This window comes from Phyllostomus hastatus, unplaced genomic scaffold (assembly GCF_019186645.2).
Source record: "Phyllostomus hastatus isolate PE091 unplaced genomic scaffold, TTU_PhHast_1.1 phas_contig_34, whole genome shotgun sequence".
In the NCBI taxonomy this organism is placed as follows: domain Eukaryota; kingdom Metazoa; phylum Chordata; class Mammalia; order Chiroptera; family Phyllostomidae; genus Phyllostomus; species Phyllostomus hastatus.
In genome coordinates, this window is record NW_025333857.1 from 45,459,812 (window position 1) to 45,479,207 (window position 19,396).

Genomic DNA, 19,396 nt, shown 5'->3' on the forward strand with positions numbered 1-19,396 from the left:
ATAATCTGATTTGTAAAAAGATGATCTAGAATGAAAGTTTAAAAAATGTTGAGATAATTTGTGATAGGAAAGCAACCAGAGGTGAGCAGTTTGGGGGATTACTGCCTCGGTCCAGAAGGAACAGGTTTTCCTACACAGAATTAATTCAAGTGCAGTTCTGAGCTTTAATTTTTGCTTTTACAAGTCTTAGCCCTACTATGTGAGCATAGTTCACCTTTGTGTTATCATAAAAGAACACTCTTTTCTTAAATCTCAAGTATGACTTTATAAAAATTGGTATCCAAAAATTCCTCAGATTACTCCTGTATTAGTTTGCTAGGGCTGCCAAAACAAATGACCACAAACTTGGTTTTCAAGCGGCAGAAACTCTTGCCCTGGCTGGTGTGGCTCAGTTGGTTGGATTGTTGTCTTATAACAGGAAGGTTGTGGATTTGATTCCCAGTCAGGTCACATTATACCTAGGTTGCAGGTTTGATCCCTGACCTGGGCACAATGCTGCTCTCTCACATCGATGTTTCTCTTCCTAAAAGCAATGAAAAAAAAAAAAAAACCCACCAAAAAACCTGTCCTCAAGTGAGGATTTTAATACAAAAGAAATCCTGTTTTGGAGGCCAGAAGTCCAAAATTAAGGTGTCATAAGGGCCACTGTGCTCCTCCCTAAGAGTCTAACAGAGAATCTTTCCTTGCCTCTTCTAGCTTCTGTTGGCTCATGTCACCCCTTGGCTTAAGGCAAATCACTGCAACCTCTGCTTCTATCTTCACACCATCTTCTCTGTGCCTCTGTATGACCTTGTCTGTCTCCTAAGGACACTCTCATTGGAACTAGGGCCTACCTTAACCCAGTATGATCTCATCTCAATCCTTACCTTATATCCATCTGCAGATACCCTATTTCCAAATAACATCATATTCTGAGGTTCCAGATGGACACAGACTTTTGGGGGACACTATTCAACCCACTACAATCCCCAGTTTTATTGGAGGCCATTAGGAAAATAAGACCTACCAAAAATATAGCAAACCTGCTAGAATATTCACCTGGGTGGATGACAAACTGCTTGAGGAAAGGATTCATTTTTTAAAAAATTATTCTTAAGTTTCCCTGTATCAGCATAGTTGTGGATGTTAAGGATCCAGGAAATCATCTGATCTGAACTCCGCTCCTCATTGTGTAAGATGCAAAAACTGATGTCCAGAGAAGAGAAAACTCATCCCAAGCCATATGGTCATAAGTAGCAGCAGTAGAACTAGAATTGAACTGATATCCTCCCCTTTAGTCCATACTTTGAATAGCTGGCACTGGGGTAGGGGGTAGAAGTGACATGTATCCCCTTTCAGGGAATAGTGATAATATCTTTAATCAGGTAATATAACATTCCCCTAAAAGAAAAAAAGATATAATGGTGGAACCTTAAGCATGGTGGTTGGGACAATAATTTTAACAGAAGACCCAAGAAGGGCACAGGGGTGGGGGTGGGGGCAGTGAAGATGAGGGGTGTTTCTCAAGCCAGCAATACATTGCAGGGCCCAAATCACCAGAACTCAGGCCATGTTGCCCACCATGCTATCTTCTGCAATCTGCAAATAGCCTTGGCCCTGGAGAACAAAGCTTCATTCTCTGTCCAGGTTGCCACTAAGAAAAAAATAGTTATGAGTGAAGGAAGTTTTTTTTTTCTTTTTGAGGTTTATTAATTACAGAGAGATATAGGGAAACATTGATTTGTTGTTCCACATATTTTATATTCATTGATTGATTCTTGTATGCATCCTGACCAGGGTTCAAACCCACAATCTCAGTATATAGGGGCGATGCTCCAACCAACTAAGCTATCCAGCCAGGGCTGAAGTTTATTTTCTTTAAGTTTGATCATATGTTTTCTTCCTGTCCATAGAATTAGGGATGTTAATTACAGTTCTGAATACTGCTCAACAAATGTAGTAAACATGTGACTCTGAGCTCAGTTAATGAGTATTATTATCCTTTCAAAATCTTTTAAAACCATTTTAGTAAGATTTTCTTTACTTGTTTTTTAGAGAGGAAGAGAAACATCAATGTGTGGTTGCCTCTCACACGCCTCCTACTGGGGACTTGGCCCAGCGTGTCCTAGACTGGGAATTGAACTGGCAACCTTTGTTTCTCAGTCTGTCTAGCACTCAGTCCAGTGAGCTACAACAGCCAGGGCAGAAACCCAAATTTTCTTGTCTTCACAGCAGTTCCAGAATTAGAAGCCCATGTTTCTACCCTCCCAAAGCTTCCAGCCAGCTTAACACACTAGCATGAAATACATCTAAAAGTACGTAATAGAGTGATCATTCCTCTTTCTCTTCTCCAAACACCCCCCCGCTCAATATTGTTGTTTCCCAAATACCAGTCAACTGGGGAAAAAAAAAAAAAAAAAGGAACGTTTGGGCCCTAGGTTCTTACAAGATTAACCCCCAATGCTAAGCAAAGGGTCCGGACATTCTGACTTGCTATTTCTGGGTACCTGTTTGAGGAACTCTCTGAGTGGCAGCTGGATCAGAGTGGCCTGGACTGGGAGTTTTGACCTTTATTAGAAACATGGAGGGCCACATCAATACTAATCAGCCCTTGGAGTGGCCAGCGCAGGGAACCTGAACAAAAATGAGATTCCAAAGCCTCTGTAAAAGGGCCCGAAGGATGACGGGAGGAGCCAAGTAGGCCATATGGAATGAGGCATGTGGCCCAAGGGAGAACAAGGAAATTCTTTCATGGCCTGGGAATAGGGACCGCTGGCAGGAAAGGGGAGGACCCCATAAAATCCACAAAGCCCTTCTGTAATACATACTTTGCTGGAAAGTCCGGCTGGAAAATGGGAGGAGGGCCAAAATTCCAGAGGCGAGAGGCCCAGGCCAGCCCACCCCACCCCACACACTGGCACCTTTTTCTGATCATGTTCCATGAATATATATCCCATAGTAACCAAAAGCCTGAGGTTGTGAAGAATGCCTTTGTTTTAACCTGTATTTCCTCAAAATAATTTGACCACAGAACTTTTTGCAACCACCAGACTGGTCCGTAGACTGGGAATTCTAAAAACTTCATTTTGGCAAAGGCTAATTCCATTCCCTTCCCAAATAGACCCTTCTCTAGGTAGCTCTCTCAATTGCTTCAATTTATTTACCTCCCCCTTCCTGTTTTGCAGCCTTTAATCACATAGGTAGGTGCCTGTGTGACTCATGTTTGGAATCAGTCTCTTAAAGTCAGGTGCAAAAGGCAGCTGTATCCAGCTTGCCGTGGAAAGGAGCAAGTGCCATGTGCCAGAGAAATAGGTACTGCCTTGCCTTGCTCTGTGGCCCCACCCTGATGGGTCTTCCAGATATAGCTGTGAGGAGGGTTGAATGATTTAGCAGTTTGCCTTTTTCTCAGCTACAGTCCTAAACAGGTTCTGGGAAGAGCATCATTCACAATGCTCACTGTGTCCTCTTACAAAGGAGAGCTATGCTTGCAACCGCAAAAAAATGATCTCTGCCCTGGCCACATGTCATCCTGTACACCAAAGGGTTGCCAGGTTCGATTCCCAGTCAGGGAACATACCTAGGATTTGGGTTGATTCCTGGTTGGGATGCCTATGGGAGGCAACCAATTGATGTTTCTCTTTGGGGGTGGGGGGGCTGCTCCCAGAGCACTGTGCACCTACTTTTCAGTCATTCTCAGGACACCCTGACTGAAGCAGATGGGGCTTATCACCAATCCTGGTTTACCTAAGAGGAGCTGGTCACGTTGCTCAAATCCATGGTAATCCAGAGCAAGGACTTGCACCCTCCTTCATCTTCAACCTATATATTTTTTTTCAAGTACCACAGTGCTTCCAATGGGCATATCTACCCTCAGCTGGATCCCAGAGTAACTTTATCTTGGGCCAGAGATGGGGACCAAGACCAGGCAGGTCTTAGTGTTTGCACTTCACTTGCCTTTAAAATTTTTTTCATAAAGATTTAAAAAAAATAAAAAGATTTTATTTATTTTTAGGAGGAAGGGAGGGAGGAAGAGAGGGAGAGAAACATTGATTAGTTGTCTCTCGCACACCCCCAACTGGGGACCTGGCCAGCAACTCAGGCATGTGCCCTGACTGGGAATGGAACTGGCAACCCTTTGGTTCACAGGCTGGCACTCAATCTACTGAGCCCCACCAGCCAGGGCACATCTCACCTGCCTTTAACCTTGAAGGAACACTTGTGTTTCCCTTCTGCTCTAAGCAATCCTAGCACCCCAACTAGTTACTTAGGGCCTTTTCCCTCTGCCTCTTGGCTATACATACTCACTCAAACCACTTTGCACTGGAATAATGTTTATTTTTTTACTTGGCAAAATGTCAAGTGCTACATTTTTGAAAAGAAAACTCAAACGCACTACCCATCACAGAGGAGGGTCAGGCAACAGTACAAAACAAAACATCCTACTTAAATTTTTTTTTAAATATACAAATTGGTTTAAAATGATAGGAGTTCTGTGAGAACTAAGAAATCTACAGCCTGTAGTTTAATAGAAAAAAAAATTAAGACAAAAGATCTACAGCATCCAGCATTTTGCTTAATTCCCTGTATAGCACCTATTTCTCTATGTTAGAAGACGAGAATTCTAGAACCTGTGGTGTCTGCATTGTGCCACCAAGATAGGGTGACTCGCTGACTTCCCTTCCCACCAGCCCCCATCATCAAGACACTCTTTTCAATCTTCTCACAGCCGGAAGAGAGGGATGTCTAGGAGAGCAATTTACAACCTGGAGTGCAGGAATACATACGACTTTTCCTTTCCTCAGAATGGGCTGTTGACAGAAGCAGAGTTATGTGCTTCTAATGAAGGAAGAATTTGTTGGTGGAAACAGCTGTTATCTGCAACATGATGCATAAAAAGCAAGGAATAACTGGACATCATGGTTAGTCAGTGCCTGCAAGTTTAAAAACCTCAGAATAGACAGTTCAAGGGAAGAACAAATTACTAATCACACCAATGCTTTAAACATGCACAGTGCTGGTGGCTGCAGGCCACCACATCACCATCCCAGGGCTGAGCCAACAGAGTGTGAGAGGAGGCTTCAACCCCAGCCCCACTGTATTAAGAAAACAAACATCCACACGTGAAGCACACACTATACACAGATAAAGCACCTACTCTCCCCACCCTCCTGGACTGAATCCAATTTAGAAATCAAAAGCAAAACCCACTGCAGAGACTAAAAGAAAGGCAAAGGAGAAGTTTCTCCCCAAAGCCAAGGGGACTGAGAATGTTAATCTTGGCTTACTTGAAGCCCCCAGCTCCAGGCCCGAGATAGCAGATCAGGTCTTGTTTGAGGGGAGGGCAAGGAAGGTTGGGGTGGGGATCCCCTTTACCAAGTTCTACCCAAGCCTTCTGCAGCCTCCAGAGCTGTATGTGGATGGAGACTGATGTTTTAGGGGAGTGGCCACTGGCTCAGTGGACAGGAAGTTGAAGTGGAAGTGACACATAAAGAGAAGTGTTCTCACCTGGGGGATACACAGATGGAAGACAGGTAGGGGATGGATCACTTTGGAATCCTGGCACAAGAGTCCCCAGGAAATCTATAACCTAATTCAAAAGGTTTTCCTGGTGATTTTTCTTTCTGGTTTTACTTTCCATAATCAGTATTATTAGACTTTAAAAAACAAGATAAAGACTAGTCCCAAAGCTGGACTCTGTGTACAAAGTTGTTTCTTTTATAAATATTTTAATTACAAGTAATCCTTACTCCAGGTAATTTCAGTAACGCACAGTACTTACAGGTACACAAGTTCACACACACACACACACACACATACACACATGCACACAAAGCCCCCAAACTTTCACAGAAAGTCTGACAGCAACCACATAATTGTAAAGGAGCCCTACCTCTCAAGAGTGAAGTAAGGGTGAGAATGACTGTCAGCCTAAAGAAATCAGAGAGAGAGGAAAGTGTGTGTCACTTGAAAAAAAAATACAAATAGGAATTAGATGTTTGGTTGAGAATCCAAAAAGAAAAAATATAGTAAAATTCTGATTACCAAAAGGGAAAAAAGGTAAAAAACAAACAAACAAAACCTTCAGATTTCTACATAGAACTTCTTTCTGTCAAGAGCCTAAACCATAGGCAAACTCTGGTGTTCCCACTGAAATATGAGGGCCTCACACAATTGCAAAAAAAATCAAAAGAAAAACAAGGAAACGGAGGATGGAAGTTAGTGTAAATCTCTGCATTTTGGGAGTGAGTTAGTTGTCATTAACTCCAGAGCCCGGCATAGTTTCCATGGAGCCCTGAAGGGAGAGGACCCCCTGCTACGAAGAGTTTTGTTCCAGATGAGTCATAGCAGTGGGTGTAAACAGCATTGGGGAAGAAATCAATGTCCGAAAAGTAATTCCTCCAGGTTTCATCATGATTCTGTGGAGAGAGAGAGAGAGAGAGAGAGAGAGAGAGATTCTTTCAGTACCTCAAGGCCATGGGGCAGGAAAGAGGGAAGGAAGGGACAGGAATACTTTCTGGTCTTTTTAAGAGAAGAGGGTCCTGTACCTATAACATGACATCAGCAGATTGATGCTAATGTGAATAGGGGGCTCACTTTTAAAAAAATTAATTTTAGAGAGAAAACAGAGAGAAACAATGATTTTTTGTTCCACTTATTTATACATTCATTGGTTGCTTCCTGTATGTGTCCTGACTGACCCTGGCACATTAGGCAACCTTGGCATATTAGGATGATGCTCTAACCAAGAGAGCTACCCAGCCAGGGCCAGGGTCCTCACTTTTCCAACTGAATACGGGGGAGGAACTAAGCAGGCTGAGGAATTACTATACAAAGCAAAGGTCTTCTCAGGACAGCTGGAACCAAACTCTTTAATAATTTACTGGCTGCTTCAGCAGAAGGTTCCTTCTGCTTCCTCCTCTATTATCCCATGGGGGGAAACCCTGGGTTAACTAGTGTGTCTTACCGGGTCTGTTTTCCCACGGATATGCTGACACAGAAGCAAAATCAAGTGAAAAGTGCCTCTGGTCCAAGGAGTGCCTCTCACTAGTGAAAAAGTACATGGGTAGTGGTATGTCAGTGGGAGTGGGAGGGAATACAGCAAAGACGATTTTTCTACCACTGTCCAGTAAGCATGCTGGACAGGGGCTTACTCACCAGCCAGCCTTTGCCAGTAGTTAGTTTGAGATTTTCCCCTGCTAGTCTGGGCTTGGACCCGTAACAAGCTGAGAGCCTCTCTTCCAGGAATCTCTGAGATCGGATGTCATAGAACAGCAGGGAGCCCTGCCCTGTGCCCACAGTAATGATGTGCTCATAGAAGCTCACTGACCGGATCCCTGACAGAGAAAAGTAAAGGGCAATGAGCAGGGGGAGCATGCACTTGATAGCCTGCCAGCCTGAATTTCTCTACCACGTTCACATGGTAGCCCCGTGTACCTTTCCCATAGCAGGCATATTTCAATAAAAAGCCAGAGACCTGATGACTGACATACTGCCATCCATATACCTAATGGGAACCTCCCCATAAACCTCAAAGGCCAGATACCTGTGATGCTCAAGATGGTTTTGGCCTAAGACCATGAGAGCCCTGAACCTCCTTGCCTCCCCTAGGCTCACTCTGCAGTCACTATTCGTAACTCTAAACTGTTCTCCATTATGTTTCCAACCTATATTTAAACTGAGGGTGACAGGCATATTTACAAATCATTACATTAATAAACACTTCCTTGTATTTGACCTAAAACTACTAGTGAGGAACTGCAAGAGGTCTTCATCTGGTATTGTGTTATGAGAGTGGCAAACAGCCTAGAACTGAAGGACCCAAAGAAGTACTCTCTCTCACAGTGTGAATTTAAAACAAGTCACCCAACCACTCTGGGTCACAGGGAAAATGCATCTGTGTATCAAATAAGTGTATGGGATATGAAGATGTCTCTTGGCACATAAAAGCTGCGGAATAACATTTGTGGCTTCAGTATTTCCTTATGAGATATAAAACCTACTCCTGTTAACACTGACCAAAACCTCTCAAAACTGTACATAGCAGGTATCATTCCAGCAAAGCCTATTTATTCTTTCCCTTACTACTCCCGTTATACACATTATTCTCTCTGTTCTGAAATGTGAGCATCTTAACTATAACTGAAAACAAACCCAAAACACAGGGACTCTTACCACTGCCTCGCTCCCTGGAGCAAACAGACTTGATGTTGTATGATGGCTGCCTTGGATCCAAGAAGGAGACATGAGCTTGGGAGCCCACAGCATACACTGACCATTCACTACCATAGGCCAGGCACACATTCTCACGGCAATATGGCAGTTTGGTGGAAAGGAGCTGAAAACACAGAGAAAGAGATGCATCCGTAGCATTACAGAGAGGACAGAGCAGGGCATTGTTCTTAGACACCTACTTCTGGGTTTTCCCTTATATACAAGGACACAAAGTCAGAGGGAAAAAAAGACCAGCCCCAAGTAAGGAAATAACATACTGCCCCACAACTAGGTATGTAAGAGAAAGAGAAGGTGACTGTAATAAGATATAGACTATATAGGTTGGTTAGGGGAAACGGTCAAGCTGGAATTAAATAATCAGAAGCAGAGAGAAAAACCAAAACCTGCAGGCTGTTTCCCAGGATAACTGCAGGGCAGTACAACCAAGCCCCGACTCTGTTTTCTCTGCCAGGAAGAGCCACCACCCTTCTCATTGCTCTTCAAAGGGACTCAATTCCGGCTACCCTCAGCCTAACTCCCCAGTTGTGTGGAGTTGTACGTTACAGAAAGCACACTCACAGGACTGTTTCAACCCCATATAACCCCAACTAGTCTTAACCCTGGATCCTTTCCATTCTGCCAAAAATCTGCGAGTGCCTTCTGCGGGTAAGGTACCAAGCAAGAGGGGTTCAAAGGCTACTGTGATGTAAAGAAATAATTCCCAGGGCTCTGATAACTCTCGACAGTTTATCACAGAAGTGACAAGTAGCAAAGGCCTCTAGGATGAGAAGAGGACAAATGATCCACAGGTAGGCCTCATTTTATGCAAAAGTTGCTTGTAAATATTGTAAGTTAAATCCATATTCTCATTACATGATTATTTTAGAGATGATTAATCTTAGTTTAGTTGATCTTCAGTTGCCAGTGGTTCCTAACATTTAGGTTTTCCTGCACTCACAACATGCCAGAGTCAAAAATCCATAAGCAAATGCTTAAATGTATTGTGGATTGGGGGACTGCTTGTTAAAGGAGCCTCTCAGCAAGCCCTTGCAACGGGAAAGAAGTGCCCCTCTGATCTCTTTTAAAGCCTTTTTTTTTTTCTTTGATTTTGAGAGTACATTTATTAAAGCTGGGGACAATGTAACGAGGAAGGGCTTAGCATAGAAGCAGCAACAGGAGCGAGCCTAAGCAGGGCTGCTTTGGTTGTCTAGAAACATTATGGGAAAAGAGTGAGCCAAGGCAGGGCCACTCTTAGCTCACTGGGAAGCCAGAGAAAAGGGGGCCTTGGAGACAGGCTCAGGGGTTTAGCCCAGGATGTGCTGCTACTGCTCACTGCTCCCTGGGACTCTTAGAGTTTAGGAGAAAGAAAACTCAGTCGAAAAGGAGATTTTGAGTGGGGATGCCCCAAGGAGGGCACACCTCTTTTAAAGACTTGGGTTTTTTTTTGCCCTGGTTGGTGTGGTTCAGTGGACTGAGTGCCAGCTGGCAAACCAAAGGGTCGCTGGTTCAATTAATTCCCTATCAGGACACGTCTGAATTGCAGGCCAGGTCCCCACTAGGGGGCACGCAAGAGACAACCACACATCGATGTTTCTCTTCCTCTCTTCCCCTCTCTAAAAGTAAATAAAATCTTGTAAAAAAGTTAAAGATGAAAAAAAAAGACTTGGGTTTTAAAAAAGATTTATTTTTAGAGAGAGGGAAAAGGAGGAAGAGAGGGAGAGAAACACCCATGTGCACAAGAAACATTTATCAGTTGCCTTTTGCACGCCTCCACCTGGAGACCTGGCCTGCAACCCAGGCATGTGCCCTGACCAGGAATCAAATTGGTGACCTTTCAGTTTGCAGGCTGCCGCTCAATTCACTGAGCCACACCACCCAGGGCAAGACTTTTTTTAAAGAAGTGTTTATTTATTGATGTTGATGTTGAGAGAGAAAGATTCGTTGTTCCGTTCATTTATGCATTCACTGGTTGCTTTTGTATGTAACTTGAGGATTAAACTCAGAATCATGGCATATCGGGAAGATGCTCTAGCCAACTTAGCTACCCGGCCACAGTTAAAGTCTTTTTAAAAAAAGATTTTATTTATTTTTTTTTTAGAGAGACAGGCAAGGGAGGGAGAGAAACAGCAGTGTGCAAGAGAAACCTCGATCAGCTGGCTCTCGCACACTCCCAACTGGACCTGGCCCACAACTCAGGCATGTGCCCTGACTGGGAATGGAAATCAGTCCGCAGACCAGCATATAATCCACTGAGCCACCCAGCCAGGGCAGAGCTAAAGACCTAAAGACTTTTAAAAGAGGCATGCCAGACTCAGGATTTCATGCACCATGGAATCACATGCCCAGACCCTTGCAGCACTGACACTTTAGACAAAAAGGAAAAAGCTCAGGGACAATTAAAGATTTTAACCATAAGGTGAATTTTTAAGTGAAACTACTAAGTCATGTTTATCACACCTTAGACAGTGTATTTTCAGCCTTCCAGAGATGAAAGTAGCCATCCAGAGACACTGCTCCCAATTCCTACAAGAGCAATGAAGAACAGGTTATATTCCAATCTGTAGCAACTAATATACAACGGTAAGCAGGAGAAAACCTTGAAGTTCGGGTCTTCCCATTCTTCACTCTTATCTCATGATGATTCCTGCAGGGGTGCCAGGGAGTATCATCTCATTATTAATCCTATAGAATGCAACTGGACAGCTAGCTAATTAAATTCATACTGCTTCTTGAGAGAATCCAAGAAGTTAATCCAGTTCCTAGCAACAACATGGTCCAAAAAGCTCTTACTATGCAATCAGTCCTATGACATCCTCAGTGATGGAACAAAGCACACACATGAAGGACAGTTTTATAAGCCTCAGTACAAGAGCTTCTATAAGTGGAGGGTCTAAGTTAGGAGAGATAAATCACCCCTAAGACATAAATATCGAAGGAAGATAAAAGGCTAAGGGAATTACCCTTCAAATTGTGGCTTGATTCAGATTTTGGAAGAAGCCTTTTTCATCTTCTGGCTCTAGGTCTCCATCTCAACACTAAACACCCCAGTTGCAGGAGATATAACTCAATGATTAGATAAGATCTGGTGGCAGTGTTGCAGAGAGACAGTGAAAAGCAAAAATAAACTGAATACCAAAGACAAAATAAGTGATTGTTTTCAGAGACATATATGAAAATAACTCCCAAAATAGAGCTCCTGCAAAGGGATATGCAAATAAGAGACAGTCAAATCAGAGTGGCCCTGGGGACACTCTGAAAGGCTGGCCCACAAATATGGATCATCCAGAGAAATAAAGCAGAGCTCAATACAAAGGGTGGGTTTTTTAATTTGTTATAATTTATCACCAACATTCCTTAGTCTTCGAGAGGTGCTCTGGGGGCTCAGAACCATGCTACGCAGCAAGCAATGACTTAGGGAAAAAGGGAAGTGCCTCTACTAAGACATAAGCCAAGAAGTTGGAACAAGACTAATAGGCTTCAGGGAACCTTTGGCAAGCTCGTACCTTGTTCTTGTTGTTGAAGGCCAGAGCACGGACCTTGCAGTTGTCAGGGTTTGTGTCTTCCTTGGGGATGTCCTTTAAGGCCTTGTGAGTGATGTGGGCATACACAGGGACCTGTGACACGTTGTGCCTTGAATCACTTCTGGTCAACACATCATCTGTCACCTCCCAAAGTCCCATGGAACCATCACGTGAGCCTGCAGTTCAAGGAGACCACAAATGTCAGACACACCCAACTCTCTACAGGACAGTCCCACAGAAGCCAAAAATAGGCCTTTTCAATCTAGTTTTTTGTGCATCATCCTCGTATGTGCTAAAGCTTGGTCAGGTTGCCCACCCGAAAACAAAGAGATGTATGCGTTTTAATAGCTAGACCAAGGGAATGATTTAACTAAGGTGTAGTAGTTAAAATATAACCTTTAAACCCTGGCCGCATAGTTGGAGCATCATCCTGTACACCGAAAGTTTGCGGGTTCAACACCCAGTTAGGGCACACACCTAGGTGGTAGGTTTGATCCCCAGTAAGGATGCATACAGGAGGCAACTAATCTATGTTTCTCTCTCTTTCCCTGCCTCTGTTTCTAAAATCAATAAAAAATGTATTCTCCAGAAAGAAAAAATATATATATCCTTTATTTATTTACTTACTTATTTACTTTTAGAGAGAGGGTAAGGAAGAGAGAAAGAGAGGGAGAGAAACATCAATGTATGAGGGAGATATGTCAGTCAGCTGCCCTCAGCCAGGGACCTGGCCTGCAACCCAGGCATATGCTCTGACCAGAACTGAACCAGAGACCTTTTGGTTCTCAGACCAGTGCTCAATCCACTGAGCCACACCAGTCAGGGCTATGTATATCCTTTAAGCATAACATGATTTTTCACAGAAGAGTTTGATAAAGCTCAGTAATTTTCCAAGCCAAATGCTTAGGTCGCTTGGGCATGCACACACAGGTGACTTCTTCTGGGCAGCAGGGTTTGTGAATCTCCACTTTACATCAGTTGGTACTTAACCTTTTCTGAGTCTCGTAGCCCTTCAAGAGACTTAGGAATCTCTCCAGAAAAATACACAAAAATACCACATTATACATTTACTTTCAAGGAGATTCATGTGTTTCTTGAAGGCTTTCCATGGACCCAGAGGGATCACAAATCTTCTATTAAGAATGACTATTCTATATAATGCTTAAGAAGACAGTTTTCCTTAGAAAACAATAATGAAGCACTTAAAACACTAAGAACATTTTTCTTTAAATTGAGCCCTACATATATTGCTGGTGGTAACTGAGTACAACCAAGAAACCTGCAGCAAGACGCAGAAGCCTGTGTTCCCATCTAGGAATAATGATTGTTCTGAATAAACATCTAAACAAAGATGTTTATTCAGAACAATCTATATTTCCAACAACATAGCTATGGTATAGTTATAAAACAGAATATCAAGCATCACTAAAAAAATCATGGTTTTAAAATTCCTTTCCAGTAAAGTTATTTGCCAACTCTCCTTTGAAACCAGGTGCCCTTTCTACATTTAAATCTCCTGAATGCTTTGTAGTAAGAATTATCTAACATGGCAGAACATATCCAAATATGTTTGCATCATAAGGATTGTGGGCAGGGATTCAAAGCAGAGGGTTCATCATGTATGAAATCTAGAAAAGGCCAGGGCACAGCTGGAGAACTACACGGGGTTTATTGTGAAGATTTAAAAAATAAAACTGCACTAGTTTTTCTGAAAAACTTTAAGTATCCTGAAATGTTGAATTTTATAATTTGTATATTTATATTCTATTTTATTATACTAGATATGTGATACATTTATCCATATGTTCATCCCTCTATATGACCCCATTTTAACCAATTAAAGAATATGTACTAAAAAAAGACTAGCAAGATGTATTTCAAAATGTTAACAGTGATTAACATTATCTCTGGGTAGAGAGAATGTGGGTAATTCTTATTTCCTTTTTTTTCTTTATCTGTATTTTTAAAATTTCTTGCCCTGGCTGAGTGGCTCAGTTGGTCAGAGCACCATCCTGTACACCAAAAGGTGGCAGGTTCAATTCCCAGCCAGGGCACGTACCTGGGTTGCAGATTTGATTCCCAGTTGGGGTGCATACAGGAATCTCTCTGTCCGCCCCCCCAAAAGCAACAAATATATCCTCATATGAGGATTAAAAAAAATTCTTATGTGTATTATTTTCACAGTAAGAAAAAATTAAAGAACTTGGCAGCAACATGAAGATTAAATCTGAGGAGACAAAACTAAAACAAAGAAAATATACAAGGTATGTCCAGAAAGGATCATCCAGCCATGCAATACGAAAAAGATACTTATTGAAGAAGATTCAAGATACAAGGAACACTCTACATAGGACAATGATGCCTCAGTCCCCTTCAAAGCAGGTACCTTCCCAATCAAAACACACAGTTAACATGGTCTTTGTATTGCTGTGACATTGCCATGCCTTCTTCAGGCATGGGAAACCATGCAACTTCCATTGGGAAGACTGGGCCTTTATTTCCGGGTAATAGCTGTAGATCCACAATTCATCTCCAGTTATGACCTTCTGGAGGAAATCTGGTTTATTGGTAGCAGTCTGAATCAAGTCATTACCAACTGCAGCACAATGTGCCTTCTGCTCTGGCAGCAGAAGCCACAGGACAAATTTTGTCACATTTCATGCCAAAAACCTGTGTCAAAACCTTGGACAGTTTTTGGAACCCCCAGATCAGCTTCTAGTTCTCACACTGTCAGTCACCAATCTTTGTTGACTGTAGCCCACACAGAGCTCAAAATTCTCAGGTGTTCTGCTTGTTTCAGGCCTTCCAGAAGGTGCATCACTTTCAACAGATTCTCAACCATCTTTGAAATATTTGTGCCCCTTTCATTTATGCTGCACTCATTGCACCACCCCCGAAAGCCTTCTGAATCATCTAAATAGTTTCCGTGGAGGAATGTTCAACCTTACTGCAAAATTTGATGCAAATTCATTGCTTTACTCGCTCAGTCATTTTGAAAGCAATAGCCATACTCAACAGCATCTACCACCCGCACCCCCCCAAAATAGTACAGTAAAGTCACCACTGTTCATGCATGTACATCCCAGTCCCCTCTCCTTGGCTGCCAGGTTATGTCCATGTTGTGCAAACTGTTTTCATTATGTTAACAATGGCTGGACTTTTTCTAGACAGACCTCGTAGAAGGATACTTCAGTAACTCTAGAGATGTACGAGAACTCGAATGTAGAAGATAAAAAAAGAAATTGATGGATACAGAGATACTTTAGAAAATAGTTATCAACATGGCTTGGTACTCTAAGGAAACTAAAGAGCCTAAGATGAGTCTCAGTTCTCTAGCTGTGATGCTGGGTAAGGAGGGAGCACTCACTAATATTATGTCAATGTGGTGGAGGGAAGCTTTGAAAGGGTGATGATGAGATTAAATATACAGATTTTGAGGCACAATGTTCAGAGGCTGATGCTCATTATCAAGTCTGAACATCAGCACTGGTTTATAAGTATTGAGCATTTTCAATATGGTAGCCACTATGCATTATCTCATTTAACCTTCTCAGTGACCCGCTAAAGTATACATTACCATTATCCATGTTACAAATGAGGAAATCCAAGTCTCTCAAAAGCTTAAGTAACTTGCTCAAAATTTAGACCTAATAAGTGGAAGGACCAGGATTCAAATTCAGGTCTCTAATAACAGAGGCAGGGTTCTTAAAACCTCCTGTTTTTGTTCAGGAAATGTATACTTGGGAGTTATCAGCTTGAAAACATAAGACACTGGCAGGGTATCTTAAAGAAGAGATGGGAGGATCCCAAATAAAGACAAATCCTGGCTTCCAACAACCAAATTTAGTGCAGGTTACTGACATGTAGTCTCTACAGAGATGACATTACAGCCTCTGCCCTCTCATTGCTTGGGGAGAAAAATAGAAGGGAATCAAAAACTTCTCAACCACTGCTGAGTACATACGTGTTCATTCCTGGCTCCTCTCTACTACCTTGCAAAGAATCCAAAGAGCCCTGGCTGGTGTGGCTCAGTGATTTGAGCATCAGCCTGCAAACCAAGGGGTCATTGGTTTGATTCCCAGTCAGGGCATGTGCCTGGGTTATGGACCAGGTGCCTAGCTGGGGGGGCTTGTGAGGGGCCACCAACTGATGTTTCTTTCCTACCTTTTTCCCTTCCTTCACCTCTCTCTAAAAATAAATAAAATCTTAAAAAAAAAAAAAAAAGGATCCAAAGGAGAAATATTTATGTTCCCCTAGCTTTAACAGTTCTAAGTATGGGCTCTGAAATCAGACCTGGATTCAGATCCTGACTCCACCTCTCACAATCTGTGTGGCTACAACAACTTATAGTAATAGCCTCCCAGAATCTAAATTTCCTCATTTGTGAAATAGGCTGATAATGCAAACCCTCTGGTACTGTTCAGAGGATTATAGAAGATAACATATGTGAAGTACTTTAGCAATAAAATTATTTTTATTTGGGAATCTGGAATGGGGGGTATTTTTACATATGAGTACCCGGTAAAAATGGTTTGCACTCTGAGCCTACCTCCTAGGCTACTGTGGGTATGGAGAAGGCATTTGTATGTTTCTAGGTTATCTTCTCTATACTCATTTCCATATATTTTTGACTATTCTACCATGGGGGGAAAAATAATGCATAGTTTTTATCAATAAGAAACTTAATGTTATATACTTAGTTGTAGAGAAAATGATAATTTCTCCTAATACTTTATAAAACAATCAACTTTTCCAAAACATGTTAACAACCATTATTTAAATGAAGCCCACAAAGATGTTAGGCTAATATGCCATCACACATGCTTTTTTTTTTTTTTTTGAACAAAGCAGAGTATGAATAATAAATGAAGCATGCCAGTACCTCCATTTTCTAGATCAGGATTACAGAGGGGAAATGCCTTATCCAAGGTCACATGGTAAATCAGAGAAAGAGCCAATATTAGAAACAAGATCTCCTGACTCCTGGTTGTCTGTTTACTGGGCTATTTTCAGTCACACTACTATCCCTTTTGAATTTCTAGCTTCTCCCCCTCCCCGCCACACCAAAACTCCCCACACAAAGGCAATTTTACCAGACACAGCCATAGTGTCATTGATCCAAGCAATAGAAAAGATCCAGTCCTTGTGCCCATCCTTGGAGGTGAAGGAATGACAGATATATATAGAGAGAGAGAGAGAGAAAAAAAAAGGAAATTAGTAAAATAAGGATTACAATGCACACTTTTGAAAAGCACACAAGTCTGGGTGAAACTATCTTTGTAAAAATTACAACTCCAATCTCTGGCTATTTCAACCCTCAGGGCATGATCCCACAATCTTTAACTTCTGTCTTAAGGAGTACGAAACTAGAGTGAAACTAGCATTCCTGTAGAAAATAAGCATGTCTGGTAGACACACATCACTGACTTATTTGGGGCTTCTACATACAATCACCCACCTCTAATCCCTCCAGCCTTGTCATATACTCTCTCCCTTACTTCCTAGAATAACAGCCATACTGACCTCTTTGCTGTTCCTTCTGGCTGGAACTTCTTCCAGACATCAACATGGTTTACACCCTCATTTCCTTTGAGTCTTCCTGCTTAAATGTCATTCTTATCAGTGGGGCTATCATCTGAAATAGCATTCTCCACACACTTTCTATTGCTGTAATCTGCCATTACTCTTCTCCTGGGCACTTATCAACTCTGACATACTGCTGGTATTTATTGGTTTACATGACTTATATGTTGCCTCCCTTCACTAGAATGCAGGCTTCAAGAGGACAGAGGCTTTATCTGTTTTATCTACTGCTGAGCTCCAAGTGTATAAAATAATGCCTGGCCACAGAAGGCTCAATAGTTACTGAATGAATGATTTAATAAACTTTGCTTTCTGACTATGGGCAGTAGGAGAAACTGTACTCAAACACTAATCCACTTCTGCTGGCACTTGAGGTACGCTACTTGCCCCTTCATCAAACAAATACTCTCTGTCAATATACCTGATACTCCCTATGGGGAGTCCAGTCCCCATTTCTGAAATCTCCACCCCCACGCCTCAGCCCCATACCCCTAGAGTCAGCAGAAATCTAGAGGAAACTATCCCTTCCCAGAGGGCTTGTGGGAGGAGGGTCCATATGACCTATCCAGCTCTACTGAAAAAACAAGGCTATCTCTAACTTCAATTATTGGGGAAACTTACATCTCCTACACACACAGGATCTAGTGTAGGCAGCCGGTAGATGGCAAGACTGTTGGGGTTGTCTCCTCCAGTGGCTAACAGTGTTCTAGAAGGATTCAGCTCAATGGCATGGATACCACAGCCCTGCTGGGTTATACCTCCAGGGTCCCGGTCCTTCAGAATGGGAATCTTGGTAATCTGGCTTGTCTGGACATCCACTACAAAGAGCTGTAAGAGAAAAGGAACATGAGCGAAATACCTTCTCCTTAATGTGGCTGACCCTGAGTACAAACATCCATTCACTTCATTATCTATCAAACATTTAATTAATGCTTACTACATGCTAGATACTGGGAATTATTAAAGGCATAGGCAGGGCTACTAGTCAAATGAAACATGAAAATAAGAAAATACAACAGAGATTAGTATAATATGCTACATGAACACAGATTAGGAAGCAGGAAGTTTTGCTTAGGATCCAAAGACAGCTTCAAAGATAACTTGCATTAGACTATGGACCTAAATAAACTGACTAAAGGTTTTCTGCCAGTTTGGGCATACTTTAGGTATCAAATCCTTATCTATACATGCATAGACACTTACAAACAAAACACAATTCCCAGAACACATCACAACCACTATTAAACATACCTATAAATGTTATTACGTTTGCTGGAGTGACCTGAGACATATGACAAGGTAAGAGTTAATATCTCACTGTTTAACTCTACCCACAGACACCATTCTGTTCTATGCCTCCATGCCTTTGCTCACGCTGCTGCTTCTGCCTGAAATGCTCTTCTCCACTTCTTTACCAATCTAACCCCTTTCACTCTCCAAGATTCAACTCAGAGAAATGTTTTACAGAAAAGGTCAGTCTTAGAGTAAGAACATTTCAGAGTCTACTATTCAACACTTTTATGTGATTTAATGATTCACTCCTTCATTCAGCACCAACTAGGGATGAGAATATGAATAAGAGAGAAATAATATCTGCCCTCATATACCTTCTAGTCCAGGAAGCTGATGTAAAATCATACCAGCAATTTTGTGGCAAAGACAAATCATGTCAAAACTTTGTATAAAGTAACCCACTGCTTGCACAGGAGATTTGTAAGGAAAAACTAGATAGGCCTTAAACTTAAAATATATAAAGGAGCCCTGGCTGGCGTAGCTCAGTGGATTGAGCACAGGCTGGGAACCAAAGTGTCCCAGGTTCGATTCCCAGCCAGGGTACATTCCTGGGTTGCAGGCCATAACCCCCAGCAACCGCACATTGATGTTTCTCTCTCTCTCTCTCCCCCTCCCTCCCTTCTCTCTCTAAAAATAAATAAATAAAATCTTAAAAAAAAAATATATATATATATATATATATAAAGGAGCCCTGGGTCCTGGCTGGTGTGGCTCAGTAAATTGAGTGCTGGCCTGTGAAACAAAGGGTCACTAGTTCAATTCCCAGTCGGGGCACATGCCTGGGTTGCAGGCCAGGTCCCCAGTAGGGG

General features: G+C 42.2%; 1 protein-coding gene across 2 annotated transcripts in view; it reads right to left on the reverse strand.

Annotated features, from left to right (window-relative positions):
• Positions 1-4,293: 4,293 nt before the first annotated feature.
• DCAF12 (DDB1 and CUL4 associated factor 12) overlaps positions 4,294-19,396 on the reverse strand; it is a 32,238-nt gene continuing 17,135 nt past the window's right edge. For both annotated transcript variants that reach the window (XM_045840782.1, XM_045840781.1), the window contains 7 exons: positions 17,916-18,122; positions 16,805-16,865; positions 11,694-11,887; positions 10,648-10,713; positions 8,152-8,314; positions 7,135-7,313; positions 4,294-6,395 (listed from right to left, as the gene is read on the reverse strand). In XM_045840782.1, the coding sequence (XP_045696738.1) occupies positions 6,237-6,395; positions 7,135-7,313; positions 8,152-8,314; positions 10,648-10,713; positions 11,694-11,887; positions 16,805-16,865; positions 17,916-18,122 (1,029 nt within the window). In that variant the 3' untranslated portion in view covers positions 4,294-6,236. The remainder of the gene's footprint in view (positions 6,396-7,134; positions 7,314-8,151; positions 8,315-10,647; positions 10,714-11,693; positions 11,888-16,804; positions 16,866-17,915; positions 18,123-19,396) is intronic.